Source organism: Brachypodium distachyon, chromosome 5 (assembly GCF_000005505.3).
Source record: "Brachypodium distachyon strain Bd21 chromosome 5, Brachypodium_distachyon_v3.0, whole genome shotgun sequence".
In the NCBI taxonomy this organism is placed as follows: Eukaryota; Viridiplantae; Streptophyta; class Magnoliopsida; order Poales; family Poaceae; genus Brachypodium; species Brachypodium distachyon.
Window position 1 is genome coordinate 4,141,752 of NC_016135.3, and position 15,920 is coordinate 4,157,671.

Sequence of the window (15,920 nt, forward strand, 5' to 3'; positions counted from 1 at the left end):
CGAAGGCCGTCCAAAGCGATTAACCATGTCACAAGCACCACTGCTTCTCCTCCTAGTTATACCCTGCAGTGCGGCGCTCGTTGCCTCCGGCGCGTCGCTTCTGCCACCAGCTCCCGCGCCGAGGCCGGGGCCGAACTGTCCTACCAAGTGCGGGGACGTACACATCCCCTACCCTTTCGGCGTCGGCACCGAGTGCTCTTTCCCCGGCTTCGCCGTCACCTGCGACGAGACGACGAGCCCTCCGAGCCTGTTCACGGGCAACTTAGAGATCGCCAACATCACGCTGGAGAAAGCGCAGATGATCGGCTATGTCCCCTTGACCTACACCTGCCAAGTCCCGGTGAGCAAAGGCAGGATCAACACGACCACGAAGAGCATGGCCTTGAGATTCGCTCCCCAATTCCTCATCTCTCCGACAGACAACGTGTTCACGTCCCTCGGGTGCAGCTCGATCGCCGTCCTCCAAGGCAGGGTCCAGGGCCGGGACCGGTACCAGGGATCGCCGTCCACCCGCCGCGCGTACCCCACTGGCTGCATCTCGGCGTGCGCCAGTGTGGACGAGACCGGGGAAGACGGCGCGCCGTGCCGCGGATACGGCTGCTGCGAGGCGCCGCTAACGCCCGGTCTCAACCAAGTTAGTTTGGACTGGAACAGAGGCTCCCTCGGGGGCACGGATAACTGGTGTCAATATGCCTTCGTCAGCGCCAAAGGCTGGTACGTGCTCCTTCACCAGGTGCCAATGCCAAGTTTTTTTGTTTTTCTTTTGAGGAACAAGCTTTTTTCTATTTTCAGCTCGTCATCTTTTCTACGTACGCTTCTTTACACGTAATATCATTCTAAGGTCTAGTATAATTGTTTCGAGATGAAAATTTATTCAAACTACTGTGTGTTCGAAAAATGTATTTTTATTGTTGGGGGACAACCTTGAACGGTGGGCCTATTTTTAAATATTTTAAGTGGTTAGGCGGCCTCCTTTGATTCAAATTCATGGGAATTTTGGAGGTATGAAATCATTAGGAATTTTTTCTACGTTGCTCGTTTGATTTGTAGAGTTGAATCCACTAGGAAATTTTTCTAAGGATTCATTTGTACTACATTTCATAGAAAAATTTCCATCCACTTCAACCTCTTGCAAGAAATCCTTCGGCGCAATCAAAGAAACTTTAGTGCAAACAAAATCCTATAGAGATCAAATGAACATGACACTGCAATCCTCTATTTTTTTTCTATTTCTGTAGTTTTCGAATCCTATGAATCAAAAGACCCTTAGTGTGTGTCGACAAAATAGGATGGATTGAAAATCTGACCCCTAAAGTGCAATGAATTGAGGATGTTTATAAAAAATGTAAGGCAAAAAAATTTGCTCGTCACAAGACATGATGGCAGTTGATAAAATAGGTTCTGTTGGACCTCTGCTGGACCTACCTAGGTGAAGCAGAAGATTACTATGGTTCGATGTTGATCTATATATATGTTTATATTTATACTTTACACAAAACGTCCCTCAGATAGTACCTTTTGTTGAATTATGGGCTCCAAAGCGCAATTTTTTCCTTTTTTCTCAGAAAGGAGGATATCCCGGCCTTTGCATCGACTGATGCACACAGCCATGCAAATTTTTGCCAGTGTGCCCCCATTGTATTCTTTGAGGCAAAATTAAATAGTTTTTGACATAAAAATGGTGAGTTCCATTTTTTTAATCCCCTTTTGTAATTGGTGACAGACTCGTGGTGTTTACTTTATTAAAATTGTGTCACGATTCATCCTGGCTTGTTTTTTTTGACGGAATCATCCTGACTTGTTAGACTAGGACAATGTCTAATTTAAAATTATCAATCGATTACAATGGGTTGGTCCATCGATCCTACACATAGTAAGATGCCAACTCAAAACGATAAACATATGCAGGTGTTCTCCCTACCGGGTACACCTAGCTAACCCGCTTTTTCTATCTGCGGAGCATGTAAAAATCGAGCTTATTTCAGGTATTCACGATGACATGTGGGTCGCACAATTACCTAAGATCTGTTGTTATCTTGGTAATTGATTGCAAAATTATGGGTTCTTATGCCTGATTGGCACAAAGTTGTGATTATGTTATAAATTTTTCATGATTTACGGTTTTCTGAAAACAAAGTTCCAAAAATATTCCCTTCCTCGATCGGGTGATTCATGTCCACCGGACCAGCCTACCATACCATCCTCCAGGTGCTTTCCTTGATTCCTTCGAGAAGCTCTGTCGCTACGGCCGACAGGAGACGCATAGAGCAAGATTCTATAATTACATTATTGAAATAATAGAGATGTCTCAATCTAAAAAGATTGGTACGTTCTCACAATCTCACTGTAATTGCTTATCAGTCTAAAAAGAATGAGTAGTCCGATGTAACGTCGAGGAGACGTGCAATATATGCGTAATTGTCAAGATCTGCATCAGCCATCCACCAAATATTCAGGCCAACCCTGAATACACCTGGGGGGCAAATTTGTTCAAGCAAAACACATAATACATACAACTAGAACTTGTTCACTTCCATTAAGCGTGCAGGTATTTTCCTCTCGGATCAGATAGGGATGCATCTTTAATATGTTCTCAAAGAGGGGGTTTTGATATAAAACTGCACTACCTGTAGGGTGGTGAAATTCCACTTTAATCTTCCTTGATGTTACCCACTTAGCTGGAAAATTTAGAGCACAGCTGCCGAACTGTTGCAGACTCTTCGTTAATCCTGATAGAAAAAAAAAGAATCCATCATTTTAAAGACGGCTTGTATGAACTAGAATAACCAGTGGGAGTGTTTCAGACTAGAAATACTTTGAGTTGACATTAAGTTGGATACCTTAATCTCAGCTCCTGCTATGCCTTTGAGAAAGCAGAATGGAATGCTTATGTGCCAAGTTAAAGGTTTTTCTTTTTCTTTTTGCGCATGCCAAATTAAAGGTTTAGAAATGACGTGGTTACATCTTTCGCGTCAATGTACCTCTACTTAGCCAATTTATTGCAAAATGCATATTTGGTTCCCAAAGCGGGTAACTGCTCACATTGCACGAGTATTAACATGCCAATTGCTCCTATTCTTATGAGTGAATGTCATTTTTGAACCCAGGTTCCAGCTTTGACCCCATTTACTAAGATTTCCGTTATTTGACGATATTTTAATTTTTTTTTAGTAACTGGAAGTCACTCAAAGAATGAAAAATGGAAATCCCCTTTAAGCTTTCACAGCTGAGACCGTGTAGTACAACACCTGCGCCTTGCAAAGAATTCAGGAGTTAATCTTCACGACCAAAATAAAGAGAACGAAGGAAGAGAGATCCAATTCAAGCCATGGATGGATGGATTGGGAGCGTACCATTTGAAAATGACAACCCAGCTGTCGGCAGAGAGGTAGAGCCGCCGGAGCGCCGACCCGACGGCCATGACCATTGGCAGCAGCTTTATGGATCATGAGAGACAAAGGATGAGCTAGAAAGATGACCAAGGATGTAGTTGGATTAGGAGAGGAAGAGGAATCAGAGTCAGATGCACCACCTACACTGCTGGCTTTTTTTTGGAGACGGTAGCACGGGAATTATTCAAGCGGTTTGGATGGCGCGTAGGTCTTAAGCTGGAAGGATATTGATGTTTTCCTTTTTTTTTTTTCATTATCCAACTCTGAGACATGTACTTTGAATACTTTTAATAATTTATGGTTTTGTGCATCGATCGATGTAGAGGTCGGGGGATGTCCTCCTTTTCGAAAAAAACACACTGCTGGCTTTTGCTGGATAGTATCGGGAGTTGAATTTTAGGCTAACTTTTGCGATGCCATGAGACGTCTCAGGACCAAGGCACGTCTCAGATTAGGTAGCATTGACAATGGTCAGCTTTGGGTGGAACTAGATGGTGTTGGAAAATTAAGCAATTTCGAGAATAACAATTCAATGAATAATTTCAAAATATAGTTCATGACGACAGTAGCAACTAACAGATGCATCTAAAAAATAATAGAAGTATTAAATAGCACAACGAACAGCAATATGAACTCGCAGATCATAACTAAACAACAGACCGAATCACAATGTACGTACTGTTGCGGTGGAGAGGAAGCCGTTGCTGTTGCGTTCGCTTGACAAAGTTGTTGACGAAGAAGATGGCGGCGCGTCGCGCACCCGTCGGTTCGAGGAGGTAGACGACCCGTGGTTGCAGGGAAGCGAGCAGTCGTGCGGAGCGCTTCCCAAAAACCTTATTCGCCCTCTCCCGTACAGGATCGCAAAGGCGAAAGATTCCGGAGACCTGCTCTCCCGATCGCTGGTGCACGCAGGCGCTCGGGATGGAGTAGACTACGACGACGGCGCAAAAGCAAGAGACAGGCGAAACCCTAGCTCGGTTGTGTTGCATACCGATCGGAGGGACGGGGGGGCTGTATATATAGTCACGCAGGTATAGGTCGGTTCGGTTTAGGAAACCTGAACTGACTCCACAAAATCTGCACGCGTCCGTAACGGATTCCAAAAATACCTCACGCGCATGACAAAAAGATAAGATTCCGGCCCCGCACCGCACCGCACCGGCCCGACCCCGCACGGCACGGCTTGAACTCGATCCACGAAATGCGGCGCGCGCTCGCCGTGACGAGGCGAGCGGAGGGGGAGGAGCGCGCGTTGGGATTTCCCTTACTCACTTGCTTGATAGGTGAGAAACAACATCTCTTATATGTTGGTCTCATTCACTCTAAACTAGTAAGGTGAGACTATTCCCATTCCCACTTCCCTCATCCCACTTCATGAATGGGCCTTTGAGATTTTTCAGAATTTATTAAAACTTGGGCTTGGGCTGATCAGGCCCACCAAATTCTAACAATCCCGCACCAGATCTCAAATACCCATTTAGAGATTTACCTGTTCTCGCTACTTGTTTATATACTAGTGTTTCGGCAGAGACTGTTAAGTTGAACTTCTGCTTAGAACTTTAAGCTACATCCATCCACACTCACAATGGACTAAGCATTGAATTGCAAGCCGGCGTGAAATAGATTTCACTCAAAGTCAACCAGTACTGGGCTATCAGTAGTCTACCTCGCGGGTGGAGCATATGCGTCGTACTCCATGGTCTATTCATGAGTTACTAGAGATCACCCAAATCTCATAAACTACGACGTTAGACAGTCGGACTCAGATATGTGTGTTCTTTCAAGAATACTCTGTAGGACAGCATCTTTCGCTACTCATAGCCGCAATGAACACATTAAGGCATGTCGCCAAACTACCTTACATCAATTTGAGAGTCGCACATCTTCACATAGAGAGGGTTATAGCATACTCTCCTCTGTTATACCAATAGCTTGGTTCTTCCCAGATCCTACTTCACGAGATCTCCGATCACATAGGTTGGGTTACCACTATGGCACACTGTTCATGGGTCTCAACCCCAACTCACTCGATGCACTCTCTGTCAGGTTTTTTTTCTGTTTGAATATATGTAACAGTTATCACTCCGGAGTTTTTCAATTTCCTAACAGACTGCACACGTCTCCTCACGTGTTTTGATGACTTCGTGTTATCCTTTGAACTGCTCACTTTAGTAATAACCGTTTGATTATCACAGTTCATCCGAATAGCTGGCACTGGTTTTTCAACCACCGGCAAGTCCATCAAAAGATCTCTCAGCCACTCTGTCTCAAAGGTGGCTGTATCTAAAGCAGCAAGCTCTGGTTCCATAGTTGACCTCGTCAGTATGGTCTGTTTGCAAAATCTCCATGATACTACACCACCACCAAGTATGAAGTCATACCCGATTGTGGCGTAGAGATCATCTGCTTCAAAGATCCAATTCGAATCACAATATCCCTCAAGCGTGGATGCCCTGAATAATGTATTACATAACTCATCGTACTTTTTAGATAGCGCAATATCCTTTATAGTGCACGCCAATGATGTATACCCGGGTTTGACGTGAACCTACTCAATTTGCTCGCAGCAAAAGAAATATCAGGCCTCGTAGCGCTAGCTAAGTACATAAGGGAACCGATTATTTGAGAGTATCTCAATTGATCTTTCCCTTCTCCATTGTTTTTTCTGAGTATCACGTTGGGGTCATACGGTGTTGGTGAAGGTTTGCTGTCAGTAAAACCGAAGCGACTCAAGACCTTCTCAACACAGTGAGATTGCAACAAAGTAATTCCACTCCCATCTTTAACCAGTTTAATGTTAAGAATAACATCAGCCTCTCCCCGATCTTTCATATCAAAGCAATTTGATAGAAACGACTTGACCTCATTTATCACTTTTATGTTTGTACCAAAAATCAGAATATCATCCACGTACAAACACAAAATAACACTTTCGCCCCCACCATGGCGATAGTACACACATCTATCAGCCTCATTAATGACAAAACCTGCAGAAGTTAAAGTTCTGTCAAACTTCTCGTACCATTGCTTAGGTGCTTGTTTTAGTCCATACAAAAATTTTAGTAACTTGCACACCTTTCTCTTTTCACCCTTTACCACAAATCCATCTGGTTGATCCATGTAAATTTCCTTTTACAACTCTTCATTAAGGAAAGCTGTTTTTACGTCCATTTGATGAACGACAAAACCATAGGAGGCAGCCAGGGATAGTAGTAATCGAATGGTAGTAAGTCTAGCAATGAGTGAATAGGTGTCGATGTAATCTTCGCCTTCTTTCTAAGTGTAGCTTTTCGTCACAAGCCGTGGCTTATACTTTTTAATAGTACCATCAGGCCTTAGTTTCTTCTTGAACACCCACTTGCAGCTATACCTGGGCATTCCACGGGCTGGGCCGGATTTCCGGCCGGGCTTACTAAAGCCTGAGCCCGGCCCGACAGAAAGCCTGAAAGCCCGAAGCCCGAGAAACATCAACAGCACTGTCTTAGAAAAAAATGAGCCTTCAAGCACTCCGTAGATCAAGCCCAAAACTCAACAGCACACATTCTAAAAACCGACTGTAGCATCAACCATTAACAACAGCGTATAAAAAACAACAGCAACAATCAGATCTGAGTGGCAGACAACAGACAAGGGAGACGGGCTGATGCTGCTGTCTTCGGTGGCTTCAGATCTGCGGGAGACAGCCAGACGGGGTGGGCTTCAGCCTTCAGATCTGCAGAGGAGAAAGGAGACGGAGGCCGGCCATGGCTGCTGCGTCGCGGGACGGAGTAGAGAAAGGCCGGCTGTTGCTGCGCCAAGCCATGGTGTGCTGGGTGCGCGTGTGCAACGGCCTACTGAAGGAGAGGAATCGCCGCCGCTATCAGAGGAGGAGAGGAACGAGGTTGCGCCTGGGGGATCGGGGACTCTTGGTAGCTGGGAAGTTGGGGATGGCTGGGTAGGTGGGGTTGGTTTGCTTGGCTGGGCCGGGCCATTTTCTTCTGGAATCGATATTAGCTGCAGAGATTTAGTATAATTGGGCCGGGCCGGGTTTTTTTAGGCCAAATATTGAGGCCCGAGCCCGGCCCGAAAACTAACATGGGTTAACAATCTAGGCCCGAGCCCGGCCCAGAGGAAAGCCCAGCCTCGCCCGGCACGACTTTTTCGGGCCGGGTTCGGACCGGGTTGTCGGGCCGGGCTGCCCATGCCCAGGTATACTTGCAACCTACTGGTTTACAACCGTGGGGTCGTTCAGATAGCTCCCAAGTCCCATTAGAAAGAATGGAGTCTATCTCACTCTGGACAGCTTCTTTCCAGTCATCTACATCCGAAGATGCATATGCCTCTGTAATGATTTTGGAAGTATCCTCCACAAGGTACACAATGAAGTCATCACCGAAGGATTTTTCAATCCTTCGTCTCTTACTCCTGGAAGGAGCTTCATTGTCATCCTTCTCAACATCATCTTCAGGATGTTCAGATTCATTATCAGATATATTAGATTCAGATATGCTAGACTCAGGTAATATTTCAGAAGAAATTCTAGCAATGTTATGCATATCTTTCATAAGAAAAATATTCTCAAAAAATGTTGCATCACGAGATTTCATAATAGTGTCAACATGCATATCAGATGCCTCGGATTTAACTACTAAGAATCTATCGCCCACGCTCCGCTGACCATAGCCTAGAAAAATACAATCCACTGTTTTCGATCCGAGCTTGCGTTTCTTGGAAATTGGAACGTTGACCTTCGCCAAACATCCCCAAGTGCGCAAGTAAGAAAGTGATGGTTTTCTTCCAATCCACTCCTCGTAGGGAGTCTTCTCTTTATTTTTATTTAGAACTTTATTCAGGACATGACATGAAGTCAGTAGCGCCTCCCCCACCACGCGTTAGATAAACCAGCGGTGGCTAACATGGAATTCACCAAGTCAGTCAGCGTGCGGTTTTTCCTCTCGGCGACCCCGTTTGATTGGGAAGAATAGGGAGGCGTCCTCTCATGAATAATACCATGTTTCGCACAAAACTCATCAAATACATTGGAGAAATACTCGCCACCACGATCCGACCTAAAACGTTTGATCTTTCTCTCAAATTGATTTTCAACTTCAGCCTTACAGATTTTAAAGTAGTCTAAAGCCTCATCTTTAGTTCGCAACAAATAAACATAGCAGAATCTAGTAGCATCATCAATTAATGTCATGAAATATCTCTTTCCACCTTTTGCCAACACACCATTCATCTCACAAAGATCAGAATGTATGAGTTCTAGAGGTGCCAGATTTCTTTCCTCGGCCTGGGGCTTTCGAGGTTGCTTCGATTGCACACAACTATGGCAATTAGAACCTTTGGCAATGGTGAAAGTAGGAATTAAACTCATAGTTGATAGCCGAGACATTAAACCAAAATTAACATGACATAAATGAGAGCGACAAACACTTGCATCATCATTAACACTACCACAAAAATGGTTCACTGACATGTCACTAAAATCAGAAAGGAAAAAACGGAACAAGCCTCCGCACTCATAGCCTTTACCAATAAATTGTCCATGTTTGGACACAACCACTTTATTAGACTCCAAAACTACCTTAAAACCATCCCTGCATAAAGGGAAACGCTAACGAGATTCTTGTTCATGGAGGGGACATGCATCACGTTCCTTAGCCGCATGATCTTCCCCGAAGTAAACTTCAGATCGACCGTACCAACACCACGAACAGCTGCATGCGACCCGTTCCCCATCAAGACGGTTGAATCCCTTCCATGCTGGTAAGAAGTAAACAAAGAGATGTCAGAACATACATGAACATTAGCACCCGTATCAATTCACCAACATGGAGATTGAAATACTGTAAGAACAGTAGGTAAAATACTGTACGTGTCAGTGTTGCTAGAGGTCACGATGTTGACAGCCTTCTGCCCCTTTTTCCCTCTCCGATCTGCACGATCAGGACAGTCTCTGGAAAAGTGGCCGAACTCTCCACAGGTGAAACAATTCATCTCGCCTTTGTTTACTTTCTTCTTCTTCTTGAAGGTAGTAGTCTGCGCAGGCTTGTTGCCGTTAACAACAGCAGACTTCTTCCCTTTGTTCTTTCCGTTGCCATGAAAATTCCTCTGTACCATATTGGTGTTAGACGGAAAATCAGCAACCTTCTCAGTGGTGTCCTTAGCCTGAGCTTTCCCTTCAACATCAAGGGACGCTATCAGCTGTTCAACTGATATCTCATGCCTCTTGTGTTTCAGAAACGTGGCGAAGCTTCTCCATGCAGGAGGTAACTTTGCAATAATGAACCCAGCCACGTACTTGTCGGACAATTTATACTTGAGAAGCTTGAGCTCTCTCACAATGATCTATATCTCATGCGCCTGTTCAACTACAGAACGATTATCCACCATCTTGTAGTCGTTGAGCGACTCCATGGTATACAGTTCACTGCCTGCATTGGTTGCACCGAATTTAGCATCCAGTGCATCCCACAGCTCCTTCCCGTCTTCTATGTGCATATACACATCACAAAGACGGTCAGAACGAACACTCAGAATGCATCATCTAAAGGCAACATTGGCATCCTGGAAATTTTTCTGAGCTTCCTCAGATAAATCTCCCTCTGGTTTGCCGTCTGTCACCCAAAATACTTTCAGAGTCTGCAACCAGAGCATGGCCTTTAATTGCCACCTCTTGAAGTGCATCCCGGAAAATTTATCCGGCTTCAATGCATCGGCTAAACCCATAGTTAAAGCAGGAAATTGCCTATAATACAATTTTTGGATTGTTGGAAAATTAAACAATTTCGAGAATAACAATTTAATGAATAATTCCTGAATATAGATCATGACGACAGTAGCAACTAACAGCTATATGAACTCGCAGATCATAAGTAAACAACATATCGAATCACAATGTACGTACTGTTGCGGTGGAGAGGAAACTGTTGCTGTTGCGTTCACTTGACGAAGAAGACGGCAGCGCGTCGTGCACTTGCCGGTTCGAGGAGGTAGACGACCCGTGGTTGCAGGGAAGCGAGCAGTCGCGTGGAGCGCTTCCCAAAAAGCTTATTTTCCTCTCCCGTACAGGATCGCAAACGTAAATCTGAACCGACTCCACAAAATCTGGCACGGCACGGCACGGCACGAACTCGAACTCGAACTCGAACTCAAACTTGATCCACAAAATGCGGCGCTTGCGCGTCGTGACGAGGCGAGCAGAGGAGGAGCGCGCGTGGGGATTTCCCTTGCTCACTTGCTCGATATGTGAGAAGCAACGTCCCTTATATGTTGGTCTCACTGACTCTAAACTAGTAAGGTGGGACTATTCCCATTCCCACTCCCCTCGTTCCACTTCATGAATGGGCCTTTAAGATTTTTCAGAATTTATTAAAACTTGGACTTGTGCTGATCAGGCCCACCAAATTCTAAGAGATGGCACGATCCACTTGCCATAAGCCCAGAACAGAAGGAATTCAGGTTAAAGGCTTAAATGAGGTCATTAGTGTCAGAAGTTCTACTAAATGGGAAAAAATTCTGGTGTCATAATACATTATTATATATGATACATATGCATAGACATACTACTGTGTAGGTATTATTACTAATATTATTTTCATAGCCTTTATATACGTAGACGATTACAATAACTGTATTTTGTGCATCAGTTTGACGCAGGGGTCAAGAAGTTATCTAAAATAATGATTATCGTAGTCTTAACCATGCTGTCAATTTCTCGAATAGGTACAAGTACAGCAGAAAAGATCTCATTGGAAATATGACATTCTCCAACAGACTCGGACCACGCGATGTCATCCCACTAGTTCTTGATTGGGCAATCAGGAATGGGAGCTGCCCACCTTCTGATAGCGACAAGGAAAGTGTTCCCTACGGCGCTTGCATTAGCACCCACAGCAAATGTGTTAATGCGAGCAGTGGTGCATTGGGCTATTTCTGCAACTGCTCTCGAGGATATGCCGGCAACCCCTACATTCTAGACGGATGCACAAGTTTGTATCCTTCTCTGCACTTCTCTTTTATGTTTACTCAATTACTCTTCCTGAAAGAAGTTGCATTTCTATTTTATATTCTTCTCCAAAATGTAATTTCAAAATTTAATGCACGATCTAAATACCAAGGCAGCTGGGTGTGGGGAAAGATTTGGGGTCGATCAGGAATTTTTCGTGCTCACTCAAATCATCTTATGCAGGAACAAAAACCTTACGGAAAATAGAAGTGATCAGTTATGGGTTTTGCTTATAATCATTTAGTACACTGATAATATGTATGTGATTTTATGTACATTTTCAGATATTAATGAGTGCGAAAGGAAGGACCTTTTTCCTTGTAGTGGCGGTACATGCCACGATGAAATAGGTGATTATAAATGTATATGCCATTTTGGGCGGAGAGGTGACGGTAAGAGTCCCGACGGATGTGAAGCTATATTGCCAACGGCCGCAGTGGCAGTGATAGGTGAGTCATTTTTTATATGTTTTATTCTCAATAATGTTTTAAATACATGCAATCCACCCTCCTAACAACAGGCATTAGAAAGAAATATTTCCAGCACCTAATAAAATAACATGCTTTCTTTTCCTATATGAAAATGTATTATAATTACATTTGTAAATAGAATGACACAAAATGACACTTTTTCCCCCCGAAAAGGAGGTTGAAACCCCTGTAGTAATGATTTGTGTATGTCCTCAGGAACAACCAGTGCCATGGCATTATTGGCAGTGCTATTGATATTCTTACACATGAATCGTGAGAAAAGAAAGTTAAGAGATCATTTTAACAAGAACGGAGGCCAGTTACTCAAAAGCATCCAGATCGAGATTTTCACACAGGAGAAGCTGAAACATATCACGGAGAACTACCGTTCCTTCATTGGCAAAGGTGCGTTCGGCAATGTATACAAGGGAACCACTGAAAACAACACCCATGTTGCCGTAAAATGCTCCATCCCCATCAACATGGACCGGCAGAAGGACTTCTTCGTGAATGAGATCACCATCCAGTCCAAGATGAGCCACCGGAACCTAGTCCAGCTGCTGGGCTGCTGCCTGGAGACGGAGGTACCAATGCTGGTTTATGAGTTTGTCCCTAGGGGGAGCCTCCACGATGTGCTCCATGACAAAAGAGACCCTCTCTTGCTGGAAACACGTATCGATATTGCTATAAACTCTGCGGATGCACTCGCATACATGCACTCGCAGGCGAGCCAGAAGATCCTACACGGAGACGTTAAGTCCGGAAACATCCTGCTCGATGATGGGTTCATGCCCAAGGTGTCGGACTTCGGGACGTCTCGGCTCATGTCCATCGACAAAGACCACACCAACTGGGTGATCGGGGATAACAGCTACATCGATCCCGTGTTCATAAAGACAGGGCTTCTCACGGAGAAGAGCGACGTGTATAGCTTTGGTATTGTGCTCCTAGAGCTCATCACTCGCAAGAAGGCCAGGTATGATAAAAACAACAGCCTCCCGATAAACTACTTGAAGGCTTCAACCAATGGGACAACAAAGGAGATGTATGATGCGGACATTATTGTGTCCGGTGCAGAGGAGGATATGAAGTGCCTTGAGGAAGTTGGTATGGTTGCAGTTCACTGTCTTGCGGAAGACGTGAATGATAGGCCTACTATGAATGAAGTCGCGGATGAACTGAAAATGTGCAAGTCCCGGTGGTTGCAGAGCCATGACCAGGCCAGCGAGCTCTGTACTTAGCGTACGTGTCCTCATGCTCGTCCGTTCATCAAGCTACATTCTGTTGGTCGTGTGACCCATGGAAGTGTTCTACTAATTAATGTTTGATACTGCAATTTTAGTTTTCATGCCTTCTCCCTATTGTATAATGTTGCGTTGTCACTTTCGCGTTGCATATCTTAGTGTCGTGTGGAACTACTGTTAAAGTTTGTTAGTAACCCAGTCTAGGGATATATTGGTGTCCATATCTTGTATATGACACGGTTCCTGATATTGGTGCACATGCACCACTTTATCTATACGGTGCTCTCGAGGTATCACACTTAGGGGTCTCCCTACAGATTCCTATCAATTTTTTTTTAAATGTTGCAGTTAAAAGTGAACAGTCCATTTTAAACCTTAAATTTGTAGAGCGCTCGTCGGAATCAAACCCTCACTTCTCAATCCCGGATTTTCGGACCTAATTAACCTATCTAATCATGGTCAATTAACTTCCTGATCTCAGTAGATCTATTTGGTTTGCTCGGGATTAATGTTGAGTCACGGGATTTGGTGAGCCGGCACTGCATGTGGGTCCTGGACATGGTTCGTCTGACGTGCTGAAGCGTATCGTTCATCAGCCAAGACAACCATCAGACGAGCCCAGTAAATTTCCCCTTCGTTCTTCCCATGGTCGCTGCCGACTTCCTCCGCCATCCCGCAATCCATCTTAACGCCGTCCAAAGGCAGTACCATGTTTTTCCTTCGCCCGGAGCTCCTTGCGCATGGCGGCATGCATGGCCATGGTGCTACGCTCGCGGGAGTGAGGAGCTAATCTCGGTTGTGCTGGATACTTTTTTTTTTGAAAAGGAGGAAATACTTCCGGCCTCTGTATCGATCGATCCACGCAGCCAAAATATTATTAAGCCAACCTATTGTATCATCGATCTCAGTTACATCTCAATATAGTTCAAAAATAAAACAAATAGGCTACAAAAATCTTCCAATATCCAGACTACGAACGGCGCCCCACCAAAACCGGCCGTAGAACTTCCGTGCTACCATCACTATACGGCTGCACCCATATTTCATAGATTGCTTGGCCACCATCGGAAGCAGTGGGGACCAAGAACGGAGCCAGTACGTCGCCCGACAGACCACCTGCAAAAAGTTGGAAGCTTTTTTTTTGTTAAAAACTAAATCATTCCAACAATGCCAAGTTGACCAACAAATTGCACACGACCCAACAAGGATGAACGATTTGAGAGATTTCGCCATCCCATTAAGCCAACGAGCAAACATATTCGTGATGCAAGTGGGAGGCGGGAGATTAAAAGCCACAAAGACCACTCTCCACACTAAGCGAGCCAAAGGGCAATAAAAGAACAAGTGATGGATAGTTTCATTTTGATAAAAAAAAACACATTTTTTTTGCAGCCGTGCCAATTTCTTTTAGCTAAATTATCCTTTGTCCGCACAACCCCACGACACAGGAGGCACGCAAAGATTTTTATCTTGAGAGGAATCTTAATCTTCCAAATAATCTTATGAAGATATTGACAATCCGTATTAATCAAATACTGATAAAATGATTTCACAAAGTACGACCCCGAGGAAGACAACACTCAGGAAAACGAATCCGGTTGGTCTACAAGCTGAACCGAAGCAAGTTTGGCACACAATTCCTCCCATACAGTCACTCTAGCCCCAACTATATTTCTTCTGAAGACAATATTCGGTGGCATGGTGTTCAACACCTCAGCCACCGATGCGTGACGGTTCATTGCAATCCTGTAAAGCGAAGGAAATTGATCTTTAAGGGGAGCATGCCCGAACCACCTATCTTTCCAAAAGTTCACGACTAAGCCACGATTAATAAAAAATGACACATGAGGGAAGAAAAAATGCCTCACTCGCATCAATCCTTTCCAAAAGGGAGAGTCAAAAGCCCTCAACGCCACTTGGGAAAGGGATTAAGCATAAAGATACTTGTTTCGAAGCAACTCAAAGCCATAACCCTTCCCCATCCATAATTCTGAACAACCATTTGCTCAGCAGGCAAATGTTTTTAATTTCCAAGTTTTCGACCCCGAGACCACCCTGATCTCGTGGCCTACAAATAACAGCACATTTGGTAAGCCTATATTTCCGCTTGTGTTCATCGCATTGCCAAAAAAAAAAAAAATCTGGATCTATAAAAATCAAGCCGCTTAGCAACTCCTTTCGGCGCCTCAAAGAACGACATCATAAACATGGGTAAACTAGAAAGAACAGAGTTAATCAGGACAAGTCACCCGCAAATCGAGAGGAGCTTTCCTTTCCAACTACTAAGCAATTTGGATTGGAAATTGAAGAGTCTGGTTCCTGGTTGCTTACAATGTTGGTTTGGACAGGGATGCCAATTCTCGGGCAGCCGGCGGCCATGTAGCTCGTCTTCTCCAGTGTTGGTCGGCGCTAGAGGCACTTTAGCACAGGCCTGCGGAGCATGACATACAACAGCTGCTTCCTGATCCCGGCCAGCTCGACGTCGTCGCCTCCTCCGCTGCCTCCCATGCCAACGCCGGCACCCACCGGCCTGATTCTCTAGTTGCTCGCCATCGTCACCGCAAGATCGACACCTAGAATTTCTCATCAATTTTGCTTTGGGACAAACAGGTAAAAGAGAAAACCGCTTGGGACCTACACATTGTAGTGTTTGCTCACCAAATGCCATGACGTATAGTTGATCCCGAGCAAATCCAAACAGGTTTTTTAGGATCAAGGGGTTAATTTCCTAGGATGAGATATAGGCTAGCGGCTGAAAGCCCGCGATTGAGAGGTGAGGGTTTGATTCCAGTTAGCTCTACAAAGACAAGGTTTAACATGG

General features: G+C 44.6%; 1 protein-coding gene across 1 annotated transcript; it reads left to right on the plus strand.

The window, feature by feature from the left end:
* Nucleotides 1–13,395, plus strand: LOC100841098 (wall-associated receptor kinase 5). Its single transcript, XM_010241402.3, has 4 exons — nucleotides 1–714; nucleotides 11,103–11,368; nucleotides 11,670–11,834; nucleotides 12,072–13,395. Exons 1-4 carry the CDS (start codon nucleotides 26–28, stop codon nucleotides 13,094–13,096), a joined length of 2,145 nt encoding a protein of 714 aa, XP_010239704.1. The 5' UTR covers nucleotides 1–25; the 3' UTR covers nucleotides 13,097–13,395.
* The last annotated feature ends 2,525 nt before the right edge of the window (nucleotides 13,396–15,920 follow it).

Coding starts and splice junctions, on each gene's coding strand:
- LOC100841098 (XM_010241402.3), top strand. CDS start 26: ATGTCACAAGCACCACTGCTTCTCCTCCTAGTTATACCCTGCAGTGCG. Junction 11,369..11,669: donor CATTCTAGACGGATGCACAA/GTTTGTATCCTT, acceptor GTACATTTTCAG/ATATTAATGAGTGCGAAAGG. Junction 11,835..12,071: donor GGCCGCAGTGGCAGTGATAG/GTGAGTCATTTT, acceptor GTATGTCCTCAG/GAACAACCAGTGCCATGGCA.